Source organism: Opisthocomus hoazin, chromosome 19 (assembly GCF_030867145.1).
Source record: "Opisthocomus hoazin isolate bOpiHoa1 chromosome 19, bOpiHoa1.hap1, whole genome shotgun sequence".
Classification (NCBI taxonomy): domain Eukaryota; kingdom Metazoa; phylum Chordata; class Aves; order Opisthocomiformes; family Opisthocomidae; genus Opisthocomus; species Opisthocomus hoazin.
Window position 1 is genome coordinate 12,204,313 of NC_134432.1, and position 27,996 is coordinate 12,232,308.

Below are 27,996 nucleotides of genomic sequence, written 5' to 3' on the forward strand. Positions count from 1 at the left end.
TTAATTATCAGGGCCGTGTTTGCAGGTGTGGAAGCGAGACGCCGCCCCAGACCCGCACAGGCTCGGAGACAGCCTCATGCATCGGCCTGGCCCAAAGACTTTTCCCTTTTTCTGGAAAAGAGCAAATTCTGGGGCTACCCCCCCCCCGAGCTTCTGCTGCCAAGTGACGGGACACGGGCACCTGCACAGCCCCAGGACACCCCGCCATCACCACCACCAGCACCTGGAACCCAGCGGCGTCTATCCCAGAAGGAATACCTCATTTATGATCACTTAAAAAACATTTTTATTATTTTCAAGTTGCAAATCTTTTGCCTTGAAGCTCCCACCCACCACGCCTCCTGGGAAGACGTGGCTGACATGGCGCCGGGGCCTCTGGCCTCTTCCCCAGCTGCCATACTGACCCTGTCCTACAAGCTGAAAACGCGATTTTCCTCCAATTCAATGGATACAACCTGATCCGATTTTCTTCACAGCTAAAATAAAATGCAGTGAACTGCTACAGAAATAAGTCTACAGGGAGGAAAAGATACAAAACAACATAGCATGTGATATAAAATGACATAAAATCCACGGCACTGGGTATCTGCTGCTGTCTCTCGCGCTGACGACGGAGCCAGCGCCAGGCACAGCCAGCACCGAGATTTCTCCCAGAGCACTCGGCAGCCAGGCTGAGGAGCAGTGGCACCCAACACACTGCTGCAGCGTCTCAGCCATACACGCTCTGCACAGCAAACGCCCTGGGGAACAAACAAGAAGTCTCTTACAAAGTCACATTCAAGCCACCCAGCTTTAAACTTTCCCTTTATATTTACAAGGCAAACAGCACTGCTGCTTTTAAAGGTTTTCTTTTTTTCATATTTTAAGAGGGTGAAAGAATCTGTAAAAGCAAGTTTGTTCTCTCACTAAAAAATGCCAAACATGAAAGCTCCTGTTCTTATAATAGAAGTTTTATAACTGAAGTTATATACAAGATTTTACCAACAAAAGAGTTCACGATCATCTGCAAACTGGTTCACTTCAAGATCACAAGAAAAGCTTTGTAGGTAACACCAGGATGTGAAGGCAGTGACTCTCCCCAACTCCACTTCAGGTCATTGATTAGTGGACAATAAGAACAACTGCAAAGACTTCAGTCCACATTCATCAGTATCGCCTATTCATCTTCTTGAATTTCTCATAGTGATAATCATCTGTTGCTTTCTCATTGAGTGGACGTTTGCGATTTGGAGGAGACCCTTGAAAAGAAAGAAAGGCAAGTATTATTTCCTGTCCTTTCATCTTCTTGAATTTCTCATAGTGATAATCATCCGTTGCTTTTTCATTGGCTGGATGTTTGCGATTTGGAGGAGATACTTCAAAAGAAGCAGAAGGAAATATTATTTCCTTGTCCTTTCACAGGAGAAACTTCCTTAACTCCAGCACTTCCCTTCTCCAGCCCCTTGCTATATGTGAAAGATTACTGCTTTAGCTGTCAATGCTCCCCAGCCTTGCGCCCCTTGCTCTTCAGTTTTCATCAAACCCTTCTCAGCCAGCTTTGGCAACACACTGCAGTTGTGACCTTTGCTACTCCACCCTTGGGCATCTCTACAGACATCCTCCACCCAGCCGGATTCATGTGTGACCTAGCAGGGGTACATTGAGTGCAACAGCCTCTCAGGGCCTTAGATTGCTCCGTTTCCCCACTATCTGAGGGCACCCAGAGAAGAGAAGGTAAGAAGAGCTAGATCATTTCTCTGTGCAAGACCCCTGAAGAGTTTCTGTGTTTCCCCTAATGACATTCCAGATTAGGAACTTACGCTCAGGTTCTGGCCTCTCCGTATCACCCACTCTCAGTGGACGGGGCTTCGGCTCTTCTTTGTTCCTTCGCACTGGTGCATTTAGCTCCTCATGATAAACTGAAAGCAGGAAAACATCAGATAAGGAATACTATCTGGAACGGTGTTATTTAGACAGACATATTTCTATAGCATTTGTTAGAACTGATCTTTAGCAGAAACAGCAGAACCTCAGAACAAGCATTCTTGTAATTGGTTTCTATGGACAATCAATGCACGCAAGATGGGAGACAGCAGATTTCAGTAGCACTATTTAATCAGAAGTGGCCCAAAGCCTCTTCATTTCCTTCACAACACACAAATCTGACTCCAGATCACCCCTGTAGGCATGGTTGGACACAGCAGAAGGCTGCCTTTCCTCCAGATGGCTGCGGTATGAGGGCCTCTCCTGGAAATTAATTCTCATCTCCTATCTAGCAAGGTCTATGTTTGCTTGACCGCCTGTCCGCTTTGGCAGCCTACAAAATGGATTCTCTCAACTATCAGCCATCATTTACAATCGCAGACACGACAGGCATTTCCAGCACGTGCTCAAGACACAACTTGAAGAAAAAGTCTTGAAATTTATGAGGCAGTGTCAGCAGGGAGTTCAAGAGCAGAAAGTTAAGCGATGAGTAATATGTCATTCTCCTTGCTGAAAAAGACCAAGCCATATGGGGTCTATATGAGCATCCCAAAAAAAGGAATCAGACAGCTGCTTGTGCAGATACATGAACTAATTTCTCCTGCATCACACTCTGTCCCAACTGACTGCTTTTTTTCAGCAGAGGAGAGGGTCACACCTGGGTCAGGAGAGCTTACGCGAGACTTACATCTGTTGTGCTGGACATAGTTAACAGCCATGTTGGTGGGAACAAAGGACGTTTCGCTGTCTTTCTTTTTGTTCTGCTGCTCTGCCAGCAGCTTGGCTTTGGCCTCTTCAGTTGAGATGATGTTTTTTATTTTTGCGCTAGAAGAAAAACAAAGAAAAAAATACTCATTCATATCTAGAAAGGTAGTAGGCATAGAAATGCTAAGTGGATGGATTTTGGGGAGAGTAACAGCACTGCTTTGGTATTTGACATGTTTTTTGAAAGGAGGCACTGCTATCAAAACAGACATTTTGTTTCAAAAGCGAACGGGAAGCTCACATCTTTAGTTCACCCTCTTTTAATGCAGGGCATAAACTGATCCTCCAGAAAGCTGCTAGATTCAAGTCACAAAAATTAAGAACCTTTTCCCAGAAGTCATACAATGGAGCTGCACTGGAGCCCTATCCCTGCGTAGAACACGCTGTGCTAGATACTGTGCTGATCCAGAACAAGGCTCAATCCCATCACAGAGCCAAACTGGGGCTGTATAACTCAGCCACACTGCTGCTCTGCCAATCAGCAGTTGCTCATCCTGGCAATTCAGGCCAAAACCAACAGATCGGGGAACGACATACTCAATTCCCAGGTCCACTTCAGGAATGCCGCTCAGCATCTGGTTGGACAGCATCTCCTCAGTCTTCTTGGCAGACGAGACACGGATATTCTCTGGCAGCTCGTACAGAGAGTCCTCAGCGTTCTTAAGCTTCACCTTCTGCTCCTCATTCTCCACAATTCCCTTTCTCTTCTTTAGCTCAGTCTCAATGTACTTCATCCTAAAGAGCAGCACACAAGGGACACACAGCATTTAATTTTGGTTTCGTATTCTGTCGCAGCACTGCTGGCCACAGCTGCATCACTGTCCCGATAGCTAGGAGACAGGAACGAATAATCTCTCCAGAACAGCTCAGCTAACATCAGTTGCAAGACACAACTGTCCAAGAAATGCTCAGATCGCCTAAGCTCTTTCACAGCCATCAGGGAAGGCTCCCGCTAGTATTTTAACGCCCAGCTAGCTGGTTGACACCTCCCATCTTTGTCCATGAAAAAGCCTTCTCAAGGCTGGCAGCCAGAAGGTGAAAGGGCAAGTGAAAGTTTCAGTGAGAACTTGGGAAGGTGTTCTGGGACTACTCAGGGGACACCCAACCCTGAATACGCAGCACAACTTACATGTCAGCATCTTCATCCCTCCTGTTGGTTTCAGCTGAGAATGAAGTTCCCAAGTTTAGATCTTCCTCTTCATTAATCCTAAATGGAAACCACAATGTTTACAGTTTGGGTTTGTTTTGTCTTTTACCTAATTTGACACGTTAGGGTAACAGTAAGTGCCCAAACTGTATTATGTTCAACTCTTCAAAGCAACACAACATCTGGTTATTTCATTACTAGCTGTCATTTAATACTAGTCCAGGGAGAGGTCTTCAGAGCTCACTGCACCCACCTGTCCTTGCCTCTTTCTTTCAGCTTCTTCATGTCCACCATTCCCCCAGATTTTATCTTAAATGGATCATCCTGCAAAATAAGAAATAACAAGAAACCCTCAAGCTTCCCTCTAGTTTAATGCTAGTCTTCGAAATCTGGATAAAACCACATAAAACATTTACATATTGAGCTGTGACAGTCCTACCCCAGGCCAGACTGTGCAGTGATCGCCTGGACCCCACTGATGTTTTCACATCATTACATCTTAGTGCCGAGGTGACGGAAGCGTCTAGCACTTACCACAAGTGTTGCTTCTTCTTGCAACTTCTCTCCCACAAGCAGAGCTACAGCGCTAGTCAAGCAGATGAAGAAAGTAAATTCAGTGGAAGGAAACATATTACCAACATTACTGCATTTCTTTATCTTTCTCTAAATCTAGCAGATGACTGCATACACTGTATTAACACGAAATTGCCAATCTTCCTAATCCCTCCACATGGATAGAGGAACTGTTACTGGTTTGAGGAGATGAGAAGTTAAAGCAGATTTTAGTGCCTTACAGCGAGTCAGCAAAAGAAGGAACCAGGTTCATTGCTGGTGCACGTTTCAGCTAGCTCATCAGCCGATCAACAGCACTAGATGAGAAGCAAGAGGGAAACTGGGGTGGAGGAGGTGTGAAAGTGTCCAATTTAAAGCATGTGTGCAGTACAAAAGTAATCTGGTGAAAATACATTTCATGATATATCCCAATCTTAATCTCTTTTTTCATGGCTGGGACAAAGAGCAGACTTTGCTCACTATAACCTATCTCCCCCTCTTCTCCACCTTCAGGCTTTAATGTAGAAACTCCTCCATCACGAACACAGTTTTGGCACTATCTGATGCGTAACGGTTTCTACTCAAAGTTGGGACGTGACAAGAGAGATATTTACTGTTACATCACACCGTCGGACCAAACACAGCTTCACACCCTTGGTGCTGCGTCCCTTACCTCACCCCGTTGGGTCGCCTTCTGAGGCTCTGAACTTCTTTGGCTTCCTCAACCTTTAACCTGAAGAAAAAACATTTGACTTAGTACTTGATGTTTTGGTTTTAACTAACTTAATTTGATTTTCTGCAGCAAATACGGAATCTTCTAGACAAACTTTGCCCTAAACTTCTGCATATTAGTGTCCACTTTTCTGGTTAGAGAGTAGATAGATACTTTCTGTTTTACTTTATTTAAGCAATTCCATTTATTTAAGCAATCAGAAAGAAACCGCATGGCATCGGCCGGGTATGTCCCTTCATGATGTCTTCCCTCAGCTGAGGAAAGAAGCCCCCAGATGCTGAAAGGCTTTAATAAGCATCAATATGGGAAGCATGAGCCAAGGATCACTGATTTTAGCCCATTAAGCTCTCCAGACAACATTCTCCTGACGGTAAAACAGAGGGTCACTAAGTAATAGGAATTAGTGCAGGGCACCTTTGCTCCTCCGATGACTGACACCAGCTAATAACACAATGCAGCCACTTTTCAGGAGAAGGGGGAGCTAACGAAGCACTTGGTTTACAGCAAAATTACCACCAGCTCTCAAGTGAGCGTGAGGCAGAGGAGTGTTGTCAAGCAGCACCAGCGCCTGGGTGACTGTAAAGAGCGTCTGCGGTAAATTTAAGTATCAGGTCTCTGTACGGGCTGCCATGCCCCTCCGTCCCGGCAGATACTGAGACTTCTCCTCGTTAGGCGCGCCCTTCTGCCAGCAGCTAGGCGCGGTGCAACATTTCGCGGAGATACAACGGCAAAAGGCGGATCCTGCCTGGAACGGACGGGTCTGAGAGCCCAGCATCGCGCCTGCGAGGGCCCCTCCCGCCAGGCAGGCCCGGAGGGGGGGTACGCGTGGGCACGGGGCCGAGCCGCCCTCCCGCCCTGCGACACGACGGCGGTACGTGACGACACGGCGCGACACGACCGGACACAGCACAGCCGAACCGACGCAGACCCCAGGTCCCGTCCCGGACGGCGGCGGAACCGGGCGCGCCCGTAGGCCCGGGATCGGTGGGCCCAGCCGGGCTCGCTCCCCGCCGTCGCCCGACCCACCTGACCTCCTCAGCGACCTGCTCGTCCTCCTCCTCCTCCTCCTCATCCTCCTCTCTCCGCCGGCGGAAGGACTTCTTGCCCCGCATGTCCCGTCCCCGCTGCTGTGTCCCGTCCTGTCCCCTCAGGAGCTGCGCGCCGGGCGCGTTGCACTGGGATGACGTCAGAGCTCCGCGACGAAGCCGGTGTCCGCCAGCACCGCGGCCGGGCAGGAGCTGCCCGCCCCGCCCCGCCCCGCCCCGCCCGGCCCCCGGCCCTCCCCCGGCCCCGCCGCTCCGCCGCCGCCTCCCCGCGCTGCTCGGGGGCGCCGCGGCCCTTCCCCACGCCGGGCCGCAGGGCGCGGCCTACCCGGCGGCCCGGCCTGAGGCGCAGCCCCGCGGCGGGGTGGGGGGCGGCGGCGCCCCAGGCATCCCGCAGGTGAGGGAGGGAGGGGGGGTCCGGGGGGCGGCTGCGCCTCGGGTCGGTGTCTTGGGGAGGGCGGGCGGCCGCGCCGGGCCGGGGATGATGCAGCAGCGGTGGCGGCCGGGGGACTCCTGCGGCATCCGGGGCCTTTCTCGGGGCGACAGCGGGGCCCTGCGCGGCGGCCGGTGGCTGGTCCCGCCCGAGCCCACCGGCGTGCGGGGGAATTTGTTTATTCACCTTCACTCACGCCTGGCAGCGGGAGCGTCTGCAGGAGAGGAGCTGAGTTTGGGGGGTCGGCTGCACCCCAGCAGGGCCGTGGCGGGGTGAAGGGGGGCACTTCCCAAAGGTGCTTTTTTCTCGAGAGCTGAATCTCTGGGTGCGCCGTCGCGTTGGGACCTCCAGCAGCCGATCTGCGCTAAACCCTGGTCTCCTTCGCCCGTTCCCAGAACATGATGCAGGGCAAGCGTCGAGCTGAGAGTCAGAAGCACCTGGGTTCTGGTTCTCCCGTGTCAGCAGGGCAGTTCAGTAAATATTTCTTTCTTCGATATCTGAAGTATAAAATATCGCCAAGAACCGCTGCAGGTACTCCTTTACCTTGGCAGGTTATGCAAGATGAGCGAGCAGACCTGCTAGTTGCTTGGTGGATGAACGGTGCTGAGATGTCTTTTGTTCTTACAAACAGCTACTGGGCAGACCGTGAGTCTGCACGTATCAGAAATTCTTCACAGCTGGCTCTAGCCTTGCTACAAAACCACACAGTTGTTTTAAGCAAAAAAGAAACCCCAAGAAATGTGTTACTGTAGAAGGCAGAGACACTGGGTTTGGCGCAATTTCAGCAACTGAAAGTAGGTTGCAGTTACGGTGGAATTGTTCTGACGTGTTCGGGTACTGTTCTTCCACAGCAGTGCTTGAGAAAGACAGGCTGAAGGACTTGTTTTGAGGGAACTTCTTTTCCCGTCATACACGGTGCATTTTGACAGGCACAGTTAAGCTTTCTGGCAGTGCTTTTACTAAATTCCTCGTTTCCTGAGCGGCATTTGAGAGCTGTGTGTGCCAGCTGAAGCTCTTAGGGCAGAGTTGGGGGCAGGTAAGGATTGAATACTTCCTTCTGAACAGTCTCGAACCTTTTCTGATGCGTTCAGCCAGGGCTGAGAGGCGAAAATCAGATTTTTCCCCCTCTTTTATTCAGAAAGGGAAGCCCTAGGTGGGCAGATCAGCATCGCAGTGCCAGAAAGCTTAAAGGCATAGTTTTAATTTCGAGTAGAGGGGTGGTCCCACGGAATGTGCCAAAACCATCCACGTCCACAAGAATGTGCTTAACGTAGCGTGCTCCAAAAGCGGTGCCCAGTTAGCTGAAGCTGGTGAAGGTGAAGGGGTCTGGAGTTAATTTTAAAACAATATTTTGTTCATTAGGTTTTCTGGGAAACCTCTTCTGGGAAAGGGATGAGAAATCAAGGAAGGTGAAATAGCAAGCATGGCATTGATACTGTCTTTTTTTTTAATTGGACCAGCTGATGTGTTTTAGAAAAGAGGTCGGTTTTGATGAAGGAACTCAGAGCCTGAAAGTGTCCCAGTTTTATGCATTAGTCAAAAGTTACTGCAGTCTTGTCCCTTGTCTTTTAAATCAACATACGTTACATGATACTATTCTTCTCTGTGAAACTGCATAAAATTGCTCAGTTGTTTGTTAAGCATCTCTTCACAGGTTACCCAGAGCCTGGTTACCACCACTGCTGTGTTTTCTAGTATGCAAATATGATGCCTCCCTCCAGTTTTGCTTTGCTCCTCCAGTTTTGCTTTGCTCCTCCAGTTCAGTTTATTCAGCTCCAAAGAGTGCTGGGAAAACGTTGTTACAAAATTATCCTTGAGGTTTGTCTTCTGCCAAGGCAAGGTGCTAGGCAAGCTTTTCAGCTCCCAAGATCAGTGTTGCTGATATGGCTTACTCGTTTGTCCTTTTTGTTTTTTCCTTTTTTCCCCACTGTCAGTGATTCAGACCAGATAATACTGGGAACTCTTTCAAACGTCCTCAGAATGTGAAAACAACAGAGTAGCAACCATGCTGCTGGAGTCATTAACTTCAAATTCATCAGATTTTTCCAATTCTTTTTGTAATGATTTGGGCTTTCTGTATCTGCTTCATATCCTGCGAACAGTAGTATTTTGGACCCTGATCTGTGTTGTTAAGATCACTTGTCTTCTTTTTTCTTTAACAACCACAAGTGAGGTTATTTAAACTATGCTTAAGAAACACAAACTCTTCTCATCTTTCCTTTTAGAGCTGTATGCTATTGAGACATGTTTGAAGTCTTTTACATGCCCACGGACCACCATGGAAGTGTTTATTGTGCTCATAAGCATGCAGCTATGAAATCCGCTGTATTTGTGGTGCTTGGATGTATGAGCTGGGTGGAACAGTGTTGTGACTTTTTGTACAGTCCTTGAGAGTTATGTGGCTTGTATTGTTAAATATCTGTGAAATGGTAAATTCCTCAGAGACTGAAGACTGGTTATCTGTGTTAGAGATCGTTGAAGTCAAATTCCCTCTTGCCCAGTCTGATTTACAACAGTAATCATATTTTTAATGTTAGATAAAGTAGTATAATAACTAAATGTTAGATTCAGATCAGCACAGTATGGGTAGCTTGAAGCCCCTAGACACCATTTGCTAAATACTTGTGTCTTGGGCTGCAGGCCCTTTCACTTTTAATCTTAAGTTTCATGCAAACAAGCTAATTAGATTTGTATCTCTTCACTCTGCGTGTTTGTGTTTGGCAAGAGGAAGTCAGTTCAGATCGCCACATTTGTTTTCCCACCCCACCTGCTGAGCTAGCATAGAACGCCCAGTTTCCAGGGGAAAAGTGCAGTCTAGTCAGGTCCACAGAGTGTTCCTGGTATCCAAGGCCGGTTAAGTCATGTATGTAAAGCATGTATGAGTTATTGGGAGTTTTACTTACTGCCATAGGACTCTGCGTCATTCAGACATGCTACATGATCCAGACAGTCTGGGAGTTTAAGAAGAGGGGGAGTCAGTGCCTCGCTGTACCGCTGTTCTCATTCTGAGGTTCTGGCACATCCATTCCGGGCCTGAAACTGAGCCCGGCAGCTGCGCTGCTGAGGCTGTGCCTGCGTACTGAGCACCCCCCTACACTTCTGAACGCACGTTCCCCATTGTACAGATTATTAGCTTTATTCATGTGTTCCCTTCTTCTCCCCATTGCCTTGCTCATTAACCTATGATACCACAATGCAGCCACTCAGCAATGGGTCAGAACTGTGCTAGCTAATATCACTGGCTCCAGATTTAGATTTGTTTTGATCTCTGAACTTTAAAGATGTATATTGTAATCTATAATATGCAAAACATGCTAATTTATCTTCTTACAATCTGTGAGAGCAAATCTGACGTGTAGCTGAAGGGAGCTATCCTTTCTTGTCCTAGGAAAACACCCCCCCACAGGTGAGCGTTGGTGAAAATGGGGGATACTAGAGACATCTGTCCTCACCTGGATTCCATAGGAGAGGTGACCAGGGATGATCTGCTGCTCAAATCCAAGGTACAGGGTGTTCTGGTTGTCAGTCCTTTCCCTTGTAGCTATTGTGCATGGGTTTGCATGTTTGCTTTTCAAAGAAAAGGTTGCCTGTCTCCATACAGGAGAGGCAGAAACTTCTGCCGGTGCTGACGTACCCTGCACAGGTCCCATAAAGTAAGCCTGTGTTGACCCCATCTGATCTATTCCTGTCATTTTATCCTACTCAGATGTGTGACTTAGCTAAAATGCTGCAAAGCCTATATTTAATTGGAAGTGTGATCTTAAGAAACGAAATACGGTGAGCTGCAGGTTGGCGAGGCCTGTCTGACAGAGAAGTTTCCCACTCTTGAAGGACTGGGTTACTTAAAAGACCAAACAAGCAAACCGACCTTCTTTTATCATGAATATGCAGGGAACTTGCCAGTCTTGTGGAGCTGTGGGACCAAATCTCTGGGCTTGTCTTCAGGTAAAATGGCTTGCTATTTGTGTGCATGATATGGTGGGACTTCTCTTTAATATAAATCTAAAAAAAAAATTGTTCTGAAAAAAAAAGAGCAGGAAGCAAGGAGGGGGTTCACAGTGGAACTATCCACTGTTTCTTGATGGATTTGAAGGAAGAGGCTCCCTAGACTAAAGGCTAGCGCTGTCGGAATGTGCCAAGATGCCACAGTTCACTCCTCAGGTGATTGCCCCTGGTAGTCCCAAGAGGAAAGAACAAGCATTGACTGTCGGCTGGGTCCCGCCTCTGCTGGCACCGGAGAAGGGAGGCTGCGAGGGTGAGACCTCGGAAGACGCTGCTCAGGGCAGCGAGGTGGAAAGGAATGACAAGGGGCGGGCAAGGGCAGTTTATTTTTGCACTGGAATGTCCAGACGTTTTGAGACTGCTCAGATGAGCTGCCCATTGGAACAGTTGCTTTGGAATGGAGCCTTTATGTGGGTGCAAACCTGGTTCCAAGTTTTCTTTCTTATAACAATTCCAGTTTTCCATCTGATTGTGGGCCCTGAATAAAAAGCGGGTTAGAAAACTGGCAGGATCGATTCTGAAGTTGCAGCTGCCGGTGGGACTGGAGTTGCAGACTGTTTTGTGAAGGGTCTAATTTGATGTGCCCATTGTACTTCTGCTCTTTTCTCTCACTAGATCGGTTGTCCTTATGTTGGTTGTGGGGAGTCCTTTGCTGACCACAGCACACTTCACGCACAGGTGAACGTTTCTCTGTTGTCCATCTTAAGACAGAGTTGGATTTTTCCCATTACCTAATCCTCCTCTACCCTGTGCTGGTAGTCCAGTGCTTTAACTTCAGCCAGCTGTCAGACAAGATTCCTTATTTCACCTTTTGATTTTTAGGCCAAAAAGCACAACCTGACAGTGAATCTGACCACTTTCCGCATCTGGTGTTACGCTTGTGAAAAGGAGGTGTTCTTGGACCAGCGGCTGGCAGTGCACTCGCAGTCACCGCCAGTGAAGTTCTCTGAACCGGTGGGTCGGTGTCACAGCGTGGCAGGGTTTTTGTTTACCTGTTGCAAAATTAGCCACGCGGTTTCCGCTGTTGTCCAGGCTTTTGTTGTGATAGGAGCTCTTTCACTGAAAGTGGCTACCTGTAGTCAGAGGACCAACAGCCTTGTCTTAAAGGATCTCCCAGCAAGAAGACTTCCAGATGACTTGAATATCCATTTTGACTTTATTTTTGACCTTTCCTGGCCTCTTCCGTGGGGTGTCTGTTTCTGGGAGGAACCACAACAGCTGTCACATCTTCATTTTCAGTGCATGGCCCATGGAAATCTTAGCTGTCAGACCAGACACACATGTACTTGTGACACTGCTGCATATTCCTGATGCCTCTCTTACCCTGTGTACTGGAAGCAGTAATGGTACTATTTCCACTCCCTCCATGCATTAGTGAGAAGGGTAGACAGTGCAACTGGTTCTCCTCTCTCCAGAGTGCTTTTTGTAAAGGCTGGCTCGATTTGTGTGTACGATAATACCTCTCAAAGCTCATCTTTCAAAGCAGACCTCTCACTGATGCTTATTTCTCTGTCTTTAATCTAGGATTCTCCATTGCCTGCTCACCCTTTGAAAGCTGTTCCGATTGCAGTGGCTGATGAAGGCGAATCTGAATCAGAGGATGATGATTTGAAACCAAGAGGTAACCCTGCACGGAGCTGATGAAAGGGCTGTGAGGGTAACTCTGCATTCTATAGGACCTGCACTGAGAGGTTCCTAGGAGCAGAGTGTGGAGACTGCCTAGAAAGGGCTGAATTCCCTCTCCTTTGGGGAGGAATGTAGAAAGCAGCACTTCTGGAAAGTGTTTCACGCCTCTCTTGTTTGTGCTTTAGGCCTTACTGGAATGAAAAATCTTGGGAACTCCTGCTACATGAATGCAGCACTTCAGGCTCTCTCTAACTGGTAGGCATTAGCGCCTTTCAGTAGAGTCTTTACTGGACTTCACTAAATATCAAAAGTAGTGCCTCTGATCTGAGGCCAAGATGAGTCTTGCAAAGAGAAAACAGCCAGGCTAGATGCAGAAAAATTTGGTGTTTGTTTAGGGCAACAGAAGTTTTACAGTAGGAACTGAGTAAATAGCCAACTTGTGGCTACATACAAGACACGTGTTTAGATGAGTGCTTGCAATAAAACTTCACTGTGACAGAAATGTATTTATCCCATGGGAAGGCGTGTCACATCTCTCTGTTCTCCCCAGTGATACCTTTCTAACAACCCATATCCTAAAATATTTTCTAGCCATCCTGTGGAGAACTAATTCCAGGATCTCCTCTCTATACTGGGAACAGATTCAGATCAGCCTTTTTCATTTGTTTCATGTTAGGAATCAAATCTGCATCTGGAATTGCTTCTTCCTGCAGTTTAAAAACAGTATCTTAAGCATGCTTTCAAAAAGACATGCATTTAAGTTTTGATAAACCCTTAAATAGAACCAGACGAGACATTTCTGTGCACTGAATTCTTCTCTTTTTTTCCTTGCAGCCCACCTCTCACGCAGTTTTTTCTGGAATGTGGTGGATTGGTCCGTACAGATAAGAAACCAGCGCTGTGCAAGAGTTACCAGAAGTTGGTGTCTGAGGTTTGGCATAAGAAACGGTGAGTGGTCACTCGCTAATCTGATCTGGACAGGTTTCATAGTTACGTTAGTTCTGAGGTCTGGCATCAGCAAAGAGGAAATTGATCTTCAGGGTAAGTGCGCAGTCTAAGGCAGTTGGGTGAAACCCGACGTAGATGGGTATGCAAGGACTCCCCCATATCTAGGAGATCCCATATCCTGCTACTGGTGATAAAATGGGCATACTGATGTCAGTGAAAAGAATACATTCTTAATGTTACAACGTTAAAAAGGAAGAGGTTTTTTTTTTAATATAGCTTCCCTGTTGTTAATGAAGCAAAAATGGTGGAGTAAGGGCCGTTTCTGAGTATTTTGCGTGGAGTGACCAGCACTTAATTGCATTGCTCCTGATTAGCACAGGGACTATTGATTTGGATGGTAAAAGCTATACAGAGATTTTTACCGAAGAGAGTGGAAAATGCAGGTGATGTTTTGGGAAATGTTCATTATTATTTCAAATTCTAGACCAGTTCAAAAGACAGTGTAAAATAACACAGCTCTTCTTAAATCTGAAGATGTCTGCTCTGTGCAATCAATTGAAAAAGATCAAACTAGGAATTTAAATGGCATTGCATGTTTGTTTCATGTTAGTTGGTAACAAGGGATAAATAAGATACAGAGCAAAAGTGAACTGTGTCCTTCTGGAAGAGAAGGCTGTAGACTCTGAAGCAATATAATGTCATTCTAGTGTTGGTTCTGACTTACCTCATTTACTGTGTGGCCAGCCCACCCAGATTTTGAGACATTCATGGTGCTGCAAAATCACACCAAGTAACTAATTGCAAAATCTTGCTCTGGAAAGAATCACTTGAGACGATTCAAAGCTTGGACAGAGCTTTAAGTGAAACGTGCACTAGGGAAGAGTCTCTCTGGAAGGATAGACAGACATGACTGCGAGATGCTTTCTGTCTCTGAATTTGTATGTCATCCAGCTCATAGAGAAATATATGCCCAGGCTATGCAGGTGCATAATTATCTTTTGTCCTCTTTAACTAGTTACCACACCCTGTTCTATGGCTTATTAGACAAACTGGCTCCAGGCCTGATAAGCAAACTTAACTTCTTTTTTTATTTTTTCATATCTAAACAGCCCGAGTTATGTTGTTCCAAGCAGTCTGTCCCATGGAATTAAACTCGTCAACCCCATGTTCCGCGGCTATGCACAGCAGGTGGGGCCTCAAAAAAACCATGCCATTATTCTGAAGATGGTGGGGTTTTTCTTCCTGCAGCGGTGGTGCTTGTGTTCAGAAGGAAGAGCTTGCGCTCAGGGGTCCTGCCTGTTTTGTGTCAGTATTAGTGACCTGACAGAGCGCTTGGGTGGGATTTAGGAGACCTGAGTTCTCTTCCAGGCTCTGCCTCTGGCATGCTGGTACCAAATCAGCGCATTTTCCCATGCCAGCTTTCTCACCTCTGCAATTATGATGGTCACCTCCTTTATAAAGGGCTTTGAGATCTATTGACACTTGCTATATGAAAGTTAGGTATTATTTGTTCACATCAGAGCTGAGAAACCTGGATAAATCTGTACTAAAAAGTTAAAGATACGAATGGTTTATATTCTTTTTCTAGGGGATTACAGCAAACGAAATCGTATTTAAAGATAGTATGATTTTTTTCTTTGAAGTTTTTATCAGCGTATCGCTTGTGTTTATTCTTTAGCATAAAATGTAGACATCAAACTATGATTAGAAGATTTACAAGAGAAGTGACAACACATCTCAGCTGTGATACTGACAGGAAATCAAAACAGAGGATTAAAAAAATGACTAATGAAAGAACTTCTATATTTGTCTTTGATGTGAAGTATGTTGGATCGGAAAACTCAGCTATAAAGAGATGAAGTTGAAAGGAAGACAGGGCAGGCTAAAAGCCAAACTTTCATAAAATAACAGAAACATCATAATTAACTTTGTGGAATTGTCAAAATACCAAGTCGCTTTCCAGCAGGTCCTTTGAAGCCAATGTATAAGCTCTTTTACCATGTGTTATGAATGTAGGAGCTTGCACCTGGACTGTGTAGTCTTTGGTTTCTGGTTCCACTCCCTATAAAGATTTTCATCTGCCCTCTCTAAGAGAGGAACTGCCATGAGCAGAAATCAGTGTTCATGAAATTTGTTCTGTGGGGAAGAGTCCGTTTTCTACGGCCTGCTGTATTCATTAGCTTTCTCCTTGTCTCTTGCCTCTTATCAGTGGTAAACCCCTGATAAATAAGCTCATGGTTTGCATACTGCGGCTGCGCTCTGGCTTTTCAGTGTCTTTCAGCTGCAGATGTTCAGATAAAAATTGGGCCTTTTATCATTTAGGAATTGAAAACATTTACATAGCAGACAGGCTTCTTGGTAGATCTCTGTGGTCCTCTCCCTGCTTTAGTAGGGTCTCCTTGTGTTGCAGAGGTGGCTAACCTTTGTGGGCAGCACTGAAAGAGGCTGCGAATGGAGCCATCTCCTCTTTTGCCCCTCTCATTTGCCCCATTTCTGGATGGATACTAACACGGAATTACTCCTGGTTTTCAGGACACTCAGGAGTTCCTGCGGTGCCTGATGGATCAGCTTCATGAAGAACTGAAGGAACCAATTGTTGCAGAGACGAGGGATTTGGATACCAGTGACCAGGATGACAAGCGAGAGGGTGACCGAAGTCCTTCGGAGGATGAGTTCCTCTCCTGTGACTCGAGCAGTGACAGGGGTGAAGGAGATGGTCAGAGTCGGACCACAGCCGGCATGAGCAGCAGCTCCCTGGCAGAGACAGAGCTGTTGATCCAGGATGAAGCAGGGAGAGGGATCTCCGAGAAGGAGAGGATGAAGGACAGAAAGTTCTCCTGTGGCCATCGGCGCAGCAACTCGGAGCAGGTGGATGAGGATGCAGACGTTGATACAACTATGATGCCAGTTGATGGCAGAGCCTCACCCGAGATGCTGCCAGCTCCCCGTCCTGCCAGCCCATGCAGGACACCAGGTAAACACCTCTTCCAGTCGTGTTATTTGTGAGAAGACAGGTTATCACCCTACACAGGGACAGCGTTGTAGTGCAGGATTTTGCTCAGTGTCCCTGGGAGCAGTTCTGCCTTTGTGCAAAATTGCTTCCTTAAGAAAATGTGATACGTGAGCCAGAGAGGTGTTTAGCTGAGTAAAGACTGCGTCCTGAAGGCAGCGGTAGCCACCTCTGTCAGACCTGCAAACACTGTATTTATGCCTTTCACTAAATTAAGAAAAATTAATTAATTAAGAAAAAGGTTTTGTATGTGTACGTAGCTTTATCTGATAGGCTGGCCTGGGGAAATCTTAGCTGTGGAGACGGCGTGGAAGCAGGTATTTGTTCATGTTGGACTGCGGGCTTTGTGGAGAGAAAAGGGAGAGGCAGAGTTTGTGCATTTCTGTGTCTTAGGGAAAAGAAAAGCGCAGCAGTTAAGACGTAGGTGTGGAGTCACCTCAAACTGAACATATCCGATCTTTCAACGCTTCTTTATATAGGAGTCTTACTCTGCCAACTGGCACTGAAGACAGCAATGCTGTTTATGTGGATTAGGGATACAGGAGCAAGCTGTAAAACCTAATTAGTCATAAGTGTGAAAAAATGGCGTTGGTGGTTTTGATTTTTTTTTTACATATGTAATTACTAGCTGTTCAGTATAGCTCTGTATGCACTCTTACCCATGCACTGAGGGAGCAGTATCTGCCAGCCTGTGCAAGCAGGACAGTTTACAGACACTGAGCTGTGCGTACTGGGAAAGGTTCTGTGCTGGAACGCAGCGCTGGGCTGACACTGGCTGCAGTAGGGTTCCCTTTCAGAACTGGGGTTTTCACTAATGCTCTTCTCCCTCCCCGTTTTCCCAAGCAGAACCTGACAATGATGCCTACGTGCGCTGCTCCTCACGCCCCTGCAGTCCAGTCCATCATGAAATGCACTCCAAGCTCTCTAGCAGTCCTCCTCGCTCCAGTCCTGCCAGGCTTGGACCTTCCTACGTACTCAAGAAAGGTAGCGCACTGTGTATGCTGGGAGGCAAAGGGGGGAGCATGCAGAGGAAGAGGGCTTCATTTATAGAAAAGAGAAGGAATCCGTCATGAATCTTGATTAACAGTTGTAAGAAGTGTTGATTCCCGTGGACATTAGTGCTTTCTGAAACAGTACTAGGCAAAAACTACAGTAAACCTGCAGGTAGAGTCAAGCTCTGAGCATAACAGATGTCCTCGTGTGCTCCTGGAGCCTGAAATGATTTCCATGTCTGCATCTGCACGCTGTTTTTATTATTCATAAAATGGGTATGAAGTCTCAGGCACAAGCTCTGTCCCTTTAGGGGAGTGCAGAGATGTGTAAACATTTGTCTGCCAGACTTGAATTTCATAGCATGTGGGCCAAAGAACTGTAAGATGGTGTTACTGAGAGAGAGCTTCCTGCCTCTTGGACATCTTGGGCTCACAATAATAGAATTAAGGCTGCAGATGTCAGTCCAGCGCTGGGAGCATTGTTAGGCTTCAGAGTGGAGCCTGGCCTCTGCTGTTATCAGACGGGTCTCTTCATCCCAGGCAAACTGCAAACCGAAACCCCTCAGCATTGCGTAGTCTGCAAACACTATGGCACGTGCTTATACCACTGTCCCTACAGCTGTTCAGTAATGGCATTCTTTCCTCATTCTTTCCTCAGCTGTGTCCCAGCCCCTTGGCTGAGGTCAGCACAGCCACAGATGTTCTGGCCGGATAAAAAGCACTCTGTCTCCGTGCACATGTGCATGGGGAAGAGGGTTTGTTATTAAACAAAACTGTGTTGGCCAGTCTCTGCTGTGGAGAGTCCTCTCTAGTGCAAGCCACCTGGGAAACACATGGCAAATGTCAGAGTGGGGGGGAAAAAAAGGACAAAGTATACAGGCAGAGAGGGCAGAGGAAGTAAAATGTAAAGCTGAGAGCAAAATGTTGCAAGACCTGAAAAAAGCAGGGACTCCATGTGGCAGGGCCACAGGTAGTAAGAGGATGGAAAACATGGATGGAAACATGTAGTAAGAGGATGGAAACAGGATTTCCAGCAAGACAATTTCTGCCTGCTGAGAGCTGGCACGTTTGTGCTGGTTTAGTTGGCTACCTCCCTCTTCCTCGTGCCACCCTGCGCAGCAGTGTCCTGCATGTCAGCTTACAGCGGGCTCCACTGTCTCGCTGGCACACAAGTGACATCTGAACATGCAGGACAGCACTTGTCCTGTGCTCTTCTTCTGCGGCTGCATGACTCTCCTGAGACGGGAGACTGGGAAGGAGTTGCTACCTGATGGCGCTTCCTTGTCTGTCTTTCAGCCCAGATGCAGGCTTCTGGCAAAAAGAAGAAAGAACTTCGTTATCGTAGCGTGATTTCTGACATCTTTGATGGCTCCATTCTCAGCCTGGTGCAGTGCCTCACCTGCGACAGAGTGAGTCTCCTGGTGGCTGTCAGCCAAAGAGCACAGTCTTCTGACGGGTAGATCTCCTCTTGGGAAGCCGTGCTGCTATTCCCAAACGCCGTGGGGTGCAGTAGGCCCGCTGAAGTGACGATAGGTGGATGGTGGGGGAGCTGTGAGAAACCCACCATGCCAAGAACTCGTATTTCTTCTTAAGGGTCTGTTTCCTTCTCCATGTTACTGAGTTGACCTAGCAATATTACATTCACATTAGAAAACTGATTCCAGTGCTACAAAAACCATGACAAAAGTCATCCTGCTGACAACAGTGAAAAATAATCAGCCAGAGTGAGTTGCTCTTACTGCCAGCCCAGGTTTCTAGCCTAGACAAAATCCAAGCAGTGATAGAAGGTGATGAAGGTCAGGTCCCAGCTCCATTACACGCACAGGAAACTCAGACCTCTTCCTCTTGGATATTTCCAGGTTTCTACGACAGTGGAGACATTCCAGGACCTGTCACTCCCAATCCCAGGGAAGGAGGACTTGGCCAAGCTGCACTCTGCCATCTACCAAAATGTGCCAGCTAAGACGGGGGCGTGTGGGGACAACTATGCCTCACAAGGCTGGATCGCCTTCATCATGGAGTATATCCGGAGGTGTGTTCCCTACGCAGGACCTCTTTTTTCTGGGGTTTGCCCTGCAGTGCTGGAAGGCAGCTGTCGCTAACCAGCGGTGTTTACAGCAGAATGTCACTTGTAACCATTCTGTGGATGACAGTATCTGGTACGGCACAGGTCTTTGAGCCTTTCCATGTGAGCCTTTTCAGTTACTGCTGTTCCTCTAGTTCTGTCACACACCTTGAGATCTCTTGTGCAGCTGATAATCCCTCACTTCTGCCTTTAGCTCAGTCTTGCCCTCCAGAGCAAATTAATAGCTGGTGTAGTTTTCCAAATCATTTCCAGTTTGAGCAATCACAGTAGGAACATCAGCCGAGAGAGATCATGCTTTCCCTGCTCCTCTGGGATGAGTGATGAGCTGAGGACCTACAGCTAGAAGGAAACCCATCGTCCATGTGGGGGTTTGTATGCCAGTGTCCAGCTATTTTATGTATAAGTCTTCCTCTTTATCCCCTCTCTTCTGCAGATTTGTGGTGTCCTGTATCCCTAGCTGGTTTTGGGGTCCTGTTGTGACGCTGGAGGATTGCCTTGCTGCCTTTTTTGCAGCAGATGAGTTAAAGGGTGAGTTTTCTTCAGTGGGGTCTGACAGCACAAACCAGGGAAAAACACATGGAGGAGTATTCCATGTGCATTTTGGAGGTGGATTAAATCTGGAAATCCTGCCTCAGTATTTCACTTAGGGACTGCCAGTACCAAGTTGGCAGGTCAGCATCTCTGAGCAGAAGTGAGTTTTTCCACCTGCTCCTGGGTGGGAAATCCGGGTGAGAGTGTCCTCAGCGAGCAGCAGACATAGCTGTTGGTTAGCTGTGAGTGCTGTCGCTCCTTAGCCACCTTAGTTTCTTCACTTTCTCCATCGACTCCTTAAGCTCTAGAGGACTCAAACAATTTGCTGTTATTCACTTGTGTTGGTGGGCAATGTCGTAGTTTTCTGCTAGTTGACTGCATTCCCTTCTTCCCTGCGCTTACCGAGAGAAGTGTTTGTTTTGATCTCTTCTCACGCTGGCTTCCCCAAGAGGTTGCTTAACTTGGTTTCTCTGCACTGGGTGGAAACGTAGCCATATCAGCGTTGTGGGCTCTGAGTAACTGCATAATGGCTTTCTCCTCTTTGTCTACAGGGGACAACATGTACAGCTGTGAACGGTGTAAAAAGTAAGTTTGCTTTATCTGTGTCGTGTTGTATTTCTGGAGCTTTATTTCTCTGTACTGCTGTCAAACATTTTGCTGTGCCATCGGCCTGGGCATTTCTTCTGCTGAGTGGCATGTAAAATCTGCCTTGCCTTACACTGGAGTTCTGGTCTTGAGAGGTCACTGATCACAGACCGGAAGAGTGCTGGCTTTGGGGGGAAAAGCAAGGAAGAAGGATAGGAGCAGGGAAGTGGCTTGGCAGTAATGGAGCTATTGTACAAGAAAGAAGAGGCCTGACAAACTGCTCACGCCATGCCTCATTTGGGAAGGATGCTGCTGATTTTGTTGGTGCTGGAATTCAGGATTTGTCTTGGATTTCAAAACGAGCAAGACCCAGCCTTGCCTTTTGGCATCCCTTTGCTTTAGACGTTTCTCACAGCTAGGTTCTTTTTCCCCCTCAGACTGCGGAATGGAGTAAAGTACTGCAAAGTTCTCCGGCTACCAGAGGTGAGTAAAAGCACCTTGTTTCCTAGTTTTCTTTAGCAGCCACTGAGGAGGTAAGGAGGCTAGAGGTAGAACAGAAATAGCAGTTTGTTTTGGTGGCAAAGTCCTGTATTCAGACCAGAAGAGACTTCCCCACTCTAAGCTGATGAGCCAGCAGCATTCAAGACTAAGAGGCGAAGAAGTCTTGCAAAGATCAGACGCACAGAAGTGTGCTGTTTCATCAGAATGCCCATGGCAAAACTGCACTTTGGTGTTCTCTGTCCTTGGTCTTTTAGATTCTTTGCATCCACCTGAAACGGTTCCGGCATGAGGTGATGTATTCCTTCAAGATCAACAGTCACGTCTCCTTCCCCTTGGAGGGGCTGGATCTGCGACCCTTCCTAGCCAAGGAGTGCGTCTCCCAGATCACCACCTATGATCTCCTGTCAGTCATCTGTCACCATGGCACAGCAGGCAGTAAGTCCTCCTCCTGTGGCTGCAGGCAGAGGTGAACGGGGATGAGATGGGTATGAGCAAAGCAGAAGCGTGTTCAGGACTCGCTAACACCTCTTCTGGGGTGAAGTGCGGCGGAAGGCCTGCCCCCTCCATTCCCAGGCTTGCTCAGCCTCTGCGCTTTGAAAGGTGAACTGAGCAGCTTCTGGCAGATCCCCTGCAGCGATTTCAGCCTCACCACTGGCTTGGCTCAAACCCTTTCCTGATGTTCAGTCTCACCAAGAAGCCCTTTCCAAGGAAGGCAAATCAGGGTGATGGTGCCAGGCTCCCCTCCTCTGGCAGAGCTTGCCTGAACAGGAATTATGCCTTGGCAGTTTTTTTTTGTCTCTCCGTTCTCTGCCAGCAGCTGATCCTGTTTGTGCTGCTGATGTTATCCCAGGCCTGACTTCGGTCTGCACTCCGAATCCGAGCAGCGGTGTGTTTTCTCGTTACAGGTGGGCATTACATAGCCTACTGCCAGAACGTGATCAATGGCCAGTGGTATGAGTTTGATGACCAGTATGTCACCGAAGTCCATGAGACCGTGGTACAGAATGCAGAAGCCTACGTCTTGTTCTACAGGTGAGCAGTACCCGGGATGCAGCAGTCCCTTGCTGGCTGCAGAACTGCCTAGAAACGTGTGGTGGACGACAGGTTAACCATGAGCCAGCAGTGTGCCCTGGCTGCCAAGAAGGCCAGTGGCATCCTGGGGTGCATTAAGAGGAGTGTGGCCAGCAGGTTGAGGCAGGTTCTCCTTCCCCTCTACACTGCCCTAGTGAGGCCTCATCTGGAGTACTGCGTCCAGTGCTGGGCTCCCCAGTTTGAGAAAGCTGAGCTACTGGAGAGAGCCCAGCAGAGGGCTATGAGGATGATGAGGGGACTGGAGCATCTCTCCTACGAGGAGAGGCCGAGGGAGCTGGGCTTGTTCAGCCTGGAGAAGAGAATGCTGAGAGGGGACCTTAGAAATGCTTATAAATATCTGCAGGGTGGGTGTCAGGAGGATGGGGCCAGACTCTTTCCAGTGGTGCCCAGCGACAGGACAAGGGGCAACGGGCACAAACTGAAGCAGAGGAAGTTCCAGCTGAACAGGAGGAAGAACTTCTTCCCTCTGAGGGTGACGGAGCCCTGGCCCAGGCTGCCCAGGGAGGCTGTGGGGTCTCCTTCTCTGGAGATATTCAAGACCCGCCTGGACAAGGTCCTGTGCAGCCTGCTCTGGGTGACCCTGCTTCGGCAGGGGGTTGGTCTGGGTGACCCACAGAGGTCCCTTCCAGCCCCTACCATGCTGTGGTTCTGTGATTCTGTGTTCTTTTAAAACTAAGTTTTCAGGAATCGCTTATTTTCTCTTCCTTTCCATACTTAAGGAAAAGCAGTGAAGAGGCTGTGCGAGAGCGTCAGAAGGTTGTGTCCCTTGCCAGCATGAAGGAGCACAGTTTACTGCAGTTCTACATCTCTCGAGAGTGGCTCAATAAATTCAACACCTTTGCCGAGCCTGGTCCCATCACCAATCACACCTTTCTGTGCCCTCATGGAGGTAAGGCAGTGCTGCTGGGCTGGGAGGAACAACTCTCAGCTGCACCTTTTCGCTTCGGAAGAAAAGCTCCAGCTGTCATCCTGATCCAGTGTACGCTGCAGCAGGATCTGCTGCTTTGGCAGAAACTCCAGCCAGCTCAGGGAGAGGTGCGACAGTGACCCCATTGTCCCGCTGGTCGGAGGCCCGGAGGGATGTGTAGTGCTGGGAAACCACAGTTTTCAGTTCTCTGTTTGTTTTTCAAAACAAACCTGTAGAAAGCAGATAAGGCAGCATTTATCTGTGTTACCCTATCAGCAAGGTTGGCCTTCAGTGTTTGTTTGGAGAAGGGAGCACGGGCTGCTAGAGAGAGCTGATAACCACGGTTTATTGGTCCACTGCTTCCATCTGTCATGCTGGGGAGCCCTCGTGTTTACAAATCACCAACTGGAAATGAAGCACTTGGTTAGAAACTGAGGCCATGAATTGAGAAACCTCTACAATTAATGAACTCTTGACTGTCTTCCGTCAGCAGAGGAAGCAGCTTCTGGACTCAGGGAGTTTTCACCAAGGAAGATCTGCTTCTCTTTATTTGTGTCTTTGCCCAGCAATAACGAGTTCCCTGGTTAACTCTCCCTCTTGCCTTCCCTCCACAGGGATCCCTCCTAACAAATACCACTACATCGATGACCTGGTGGTGATCCTGCCCCAGAACGTCTGGGAGTATCTGTACAACAGGTGAATATGGCCACTTCGTTCTTCCTCCCAGGGGGTTCTGGTTTTTGTTTCACAGCTGGGGCAGTGCCCCAGACATAATCCCTTCCCAGGGCACCTGCAAGGTACGCAGTGCTTGCTGCGGACTGGAAAAGACTTGTATTTGGTAGAGCTTCCTAATCTAAACCAAAATGAGCTGTGTCAATGCACTGTCCCCAAGCAATATTGTGACCCTTATGTTGAGTAAAGGCAGTCAGAGGGCGTCTGCAGCTGCACCACCTTCTGCAGCGTCTGCAGTGGCATAAAAAGCCACCTCCATAGGATGCAGGGCTGGGAAGCATTTCCCCTCTCCTGCTGTTCTCCATTCCCCTCCCTCTCTCTGTGCGCAGGTTCGGGGGCGGCCCTGCTGTGAACCATCTGTACGTGTGCTCAATTTGCCAAGTGGAGATTGAGGCACTTGCCAAACGCAGGAGGATTGAAATCGACACCTTCATCAAGGTTTGTACGGGAAACATCTGGCAGCAATGGCAAAGGGCGGGGGTGGGAAGTGGAGACCTGTCACAGACAGTGAGTGGAAAAGTCCTGCCCATGTTTTCTGGAATGTGATCTACAGCATGGCCGGGAGACTGATTTTGGGGTTCCCCAGTGCTAGCAGCACGGGGGGTGCAGCCGGAACACGGTAATGCTGTGCATGGCTGCATGTGGACACGAAGTTTGAAACCATCCTGGTCTGTTGCCTGCTTCAGTGAGCAGGAACAGGCTGTGAGGAACATGGTGGAATTATAAGGGGGTTCTTGAGACTTGGCAAGGCTGCCTTGCAGGTACCAGAAGGGGCTCCTCCAGATCTCAGGAGTGACTAAATCCTTCCTGCATGTCTCTGTTCTCCTCTGCTCTCCCAGCTGAACAAGGCTTTCCAGGCAGAGGAGTCTCCAAGTGTCATCTACTGTATCAGCATGCAGTGGTTCCGTGAGTGGGAAGCCTTTGTCAAGGGGAAGGATAACGGTAAGAAGCCAGAGGCCTCCGAGTCTGTTGGGGGCGAGAGGCAGAGTGGAAACAAGTCTGTCTGCTAGGTGCACGTCCTCGGTGAGCACCGTGCCTGGCTGGTGTGACCAGAGCTCAGACACCGGCCACTCGGACTGCCCACAGGTCCCCAAGGGCAGGGCAGAAATAACTACCTCGGGAAATAAGCTGGATCTGCTGGCAGCATGGAAAGTAGAATGGCTTTTGACGTGTTTGTTCTCCTCTTACAGAGCCTCCTGGGCCAATCGACAACAGCAAGATTGCACTCATGAAAGCAGGTGGCCACGTGCAAGTTAAGCAGGGTAAGGCTCGTGCTTGTCGTCTGGTGTTCCCAGAAGGTGAAGCAGAGTGTTCCACTGGATCTGGCTGTCCGTAGTGAAGCGGTGACAGAGCAAGACGGTGCTGCAGAGGATGAGAGTTCCCTGCACATCCCTGTGAGCCAGCCATCTCGGTTCTCCACTGGCAGCTCCTGTGTGACCGCCTTGCTGACGGGAAGCCTGCAGCCCCACATCTGCTGCTGTTCCCCAGCCCCCTTCCACCACTCGCCTTTGCCAGCGTTGTAGCTTTGATCTTCTCTTGCTCCGTACTTCTCTTTACTCAGTGTCTGCTGTGGTCCAGCTTGTGAGATAGCACTGCTTGTGCTGTGCTCACTGGGCTCCCCTGCCAAGCCGATAAAGGTTGCATCTGTATCTCGGCTGTCTCTCAGGGCAGCCCTTTCTGCTTTACTCCTCTGTGACCTTTATGGCAGAGTGCTCTGCTTTCCCTGCCTTGTGCTTTGACCACCTTAAGTTGTGCCTCCTAGGACAGCCTGGAGGAGTGTTTGCAGTCCCTGCCTGGGCCTGGGGTGTCTGAGTGCCCGTTTTTAAGCCCCTTGGGCTCTCAGAGCTCATTTGCCGCTGTGCCCTGCCACCACAGGCTGCGGCTGCCCAGTTCCTCTCAGGAAAGGAAGACGTGACCCTGCAGTGGCCAGTGACGCTGCCGTGGAGCCCCGGTGGCTTCCAGCAGCTGGTGGCCCGACACAGGGCTGGCGGGGACCACTGTGGCTGCAGCTGTCCACGGGCCGGGGGCTTCGGCGGGGCCGGACCGTGCGGCTGTAGGGACCCCTCGTGCCTCGCTGCTCCCAGGGGTGGGCCTGTGCGGGTGGAGGTGGTTGGAGAGGACATCCTCGCGGCGTGGTGCACCAGCCTTTCCCTCCAATGGCTGCACGTCTGATTGCTGCTGTTGTCCCTTTCAGGTGCTGACTACGGGCAGATTTCCGAGGAGACATGGATTTATTTAAGCACGCTGTACGGAGGGGGCCCGGAGATTGCCATCAGGCAGAACGTGGCCCAGGTCCAGGAAGTGGAAAACCTACACGGGGAGCAGAAGATTGAAGCGGAGACGCGGGCTGTGTGACCTGTGCGGGATGGGGCAGGGAAGGTGCGGCACAGCTGCGTCCGTGCGGGGAGGGAAGGCTGGGGAATCCTGAGGAGCCAAACCCCGTCCGTTGTCTGGTACTCGAGGGCGTGTGCAGCTCCCACCGCTGCTGCTGGGGAGGGCAGGTTTCCTCCGCCGTCCTTTCACGTGGCTTTGACTATCGGGGTGATGCTGGGCACGACTGGGAGAAAAGCAGCTTCTCTGTGCTTCGTCTCTGGGTGACGCTGCGGTAGGAGGCAGTGGCCAAACGTTGCCGGGATGTGCTTTGACCCGAGCCCTCTCCCTGGTGTTTGCTGACAAGGAACCAGCACTCCCAGGTTGCCCCCGTGAACTGCGTCTCTCCGCTCCTTTGCAGGTTTTGCTTTTGGCACTTTTTAACTCAAATGTATAAAGATAATGAAACGTTATTTAAGTTTCCAGTGGGCAGTGCTGCACCCAGAGAAACCTGTTATTGGAAGCTGACCAAGCCACAAAGCCTCCCAGTAGTTCTATGCTGGTGGAGCACAGCTGTCACAACTTCCTAGTTTTGCTCTTGATCTAGTTCTTGCAAATTCCGTTGCAATCAACTCAGAAATTTCAAAAGAGGCCATTTCGTTCTTCCCTAGCCCCTCAAGCCCCACCTTCATGGTCCTGCAGATTTGGGTTTTTTTTCTCCTTGTATCTGATTTCACGCGTTCAGCACGTTTTCAGAAAACGAAGCTGGAAGGTGAGCCCTGCTTCCCACTGTACTCTTTGTGCTGAAGCTCCTGGCAGCTCGGCAGCTGTGGAGCAGCCTCCCAGGTGTGGAGCTGACAGGGGTGGTGCACCAGCAGCTTCAACTCCGAGCTGTCGCCAGGTGGGCTTCGCTGGAGCAGGACACAGGACAGCGCTGATGCAGCCTTTAGGCCTCCTGGTTCGTAACCCTGTTCTTAGCCTGGCCCTGCTGTAAGCCTGGCTCTGTCCCCACGTCTGTCACAAGAAGGACGAGGACAGGCCTGCTTGTTCGCCCAGAGCCTGCTGGGCTGGGCGGTAACTGGGTGCTGGGGAAGGGGCCTGGCTGAGTAGTGCCCGGGCTGCTGAAGCAGCGTTTTAGGAATGAGCTGCTCCTGCACCCAAGGTGCTGCCATCATTCCAGCTTCTCCACGCAGACAGCGTTTGGGTACCCGGTGGCTCAGTTAATGAACAAGCAACGTGCTCCCCAATCCACCGCTGCTAACGCAGCCGTGGCCCATCCGCCAGCAGGCAGTGGAGAGAGGCAGGGGGACAGCAGAGGCCATCGCCGCTTTTCTCAGCAGGGCTGTTCGGAAAAGTTCTTTGTTCTCCTCGTAAGCCAGAGAGGCAGCAGTGCGGTCTGGTGCCACGGTGCAGGCGTCTGGCTGCAACCTGCTGGCAGCAGAGCCGGGCAGAGGTGGCCTCTGACGGGCGGAGGAGCCCAGCTGTGTTCGTGCCGCTGGAACCCGAGTGCAGTGTGGCCCCGGGGGTGCCAGGCTCCGCTGGGGCTGGGACCCCGAGCTCCTCCCTGAAGGAGGGAGAGGGGAGGGAAAGGGCACTCACTGACTTACAGATAGAAGGTGGGAAAGGGTGTAGGACAGGAGAATTTGAAAAGAAAAATGTGGCCTTCAGATTTTTTTTTTTTTTTTTTTTAGACCAAATGTTTGCTGCAAACAGCAACTTCTTTAAAAAAGTGTCTGTAAATGGTTCCGCATGTTAATTTTACCATCCTGTTAATTGGATGCTTGTATATACCCAGCCAGGCCCGAGGGGAGGTCAGAGAATGAGCCGCTGTTGGGATTTCTCGTCGTTCTAAGCTGTCTTTGTTAGCCACTGCAGCTGCCTTCAGATCTGCTGCAGAGCCCGTAGGGCTGCATGTCCGTGTTGTCCGTGCCGTCAGAGGATGCTGTACAGACCGTAACAACACTCCTGTGCTTAAGTGTTCTACTTTGTGCTGAAAATGTGTTCCAATAAATACACGTGCATTCAACACGGTGCTGACT

At 49.2% G+C, this 27,996-nt stretch overlaps 2 protein-coding genes across 3 annotated transcripts; one reads left to right on the top strand and one right to left on the bottom strand.

The window, feature by feature from the left end:
• Window positions 1-262: 262 nt before the first annotated feature.
• C19H9orf78 (chromosome 19 C9orf78 homolog) lies at window positions 263-6,368 on the bottom strand. Of its 2 annotated transcripts, none has more exons than XM_075439675.1 (9): window positions 6,186-6,368; window positions 5,100-5,159; window positions 4,409-4,460; window positions 4,128-4,198; window positions 3,857-3,934; window positions 3,265-3,462; window positions 2,651-2,787; window positions 1,800-1,898; window positions 263-1,238 (listed from the first exon to the last, which is right to left on the bottom strand). In XM_075439675.1, the coding sequence occupies exons 1-9, from the start codon at window positions 6,269-6,271 to the stop codon at window positions 1,147-1,149; spliced, it is 873 nt and encodes a 290-aa protein (XP_075295790.1). In that variant the 5' UTR covers window positions 6,272-6,368; the 3' UTR covers window positions 263-1,146. The 2 variants fall into 2 exon arrangements, with proteins under 2 accessions (XP_075295790.1, XP_075295791.1); XM_075439676.1 differs by having other exon boundaries at window positions 6,191-6,337.
• Window positions 6,369-6,514: 146 nt separating this feature from the next.
• USP20 (ubiquitin specific peptidase 20) lies at window positions 6,515-27,983 on the top strand. Its single transcript, XM_075439362.1, has 24 exons — window positions 6,515-6,599; window positions 10,024-10,138; window positions 10,527-10,580; window positions 11,253-11,315; window positions 11,460-11,591; window positions 12,162-12,258; window positions 12,449-12,518; window positions 13,098-13,211; window positions 14,321-14,399; window positions 15,744-16,185; window positions 17,068-17,205; window positions 18,510-18,622; window positions 19,073-19,245; window positions 19,733-19,827; window positions 20,382-20,415; window positions 20,853-20,898; window positions 21,171-21,351; window positions 21,822-21,948; window positions 22,728-22,897; window positions 23,530-23,611; window positions 23,977-24,085; window positions 24,487-24,589; window positions 24,838-24,909; window positions 25,842-27,983. The coding sequence occupies exons 2-24, from the start codon at window positions 10,058-10,060 to the stop codon at window positions 26,000-26,002; spliced, it is 2,736 nt and encodes a 911-aa protein (XP_075295477.1). The 5' UTR covers window positions 6,515-6,599; window positions 10,024-10,057; the 3' UTR covers window positions 26,003-27,983.
• The last annotated feature ends 13 nt before the right edge of the window (window positions 27,984-27,996 follow it).

Coding starts and splice junctions, on each gene's coding strand:
- C19H9orf78 (XM_075439675.1), bottom strand. CDS start 6,271: ATGCGGGGCAAGAAGTCCTTCCGCCGGCGGAGAGAGGAGGATGAGGAG. Junction 3,935..4,127: donor AAAGAAAGAGGCAAGGACAG/GTGGGTGCAGTG, acceptor GTTTCCATTTAG/GATTAATGAAGAGGAAGATC. Junction 1,899..2,650: donor CTATGTCCAGCACAACAGAT/GTAAGTCTCGCG, acceptor TCCTGCTTTCAG/TTTATCATGAGGAGCTAAAT.
- USP20 (XM_075439362.1), top strand. CDS start 10,058: ATGGGGGATACTAGAGACATCTGTCCTCACCTGGATTCCATAGGAGAG. Junction 19,246..19,732: donor ATCATGGAGTATATCCGGAG/GTGTGTTCCCTA, acceptor TCTCTTCTGCAG/ATTTGTGGTGTCCTGTATCC. Junction 22,898..23,529: donor CTTTCTGTGCCCTCATGGAG/GTAAGGCAGTGC, acceptor TTCCCTCCACAG/GGATCCCTCCTAACAAATAC.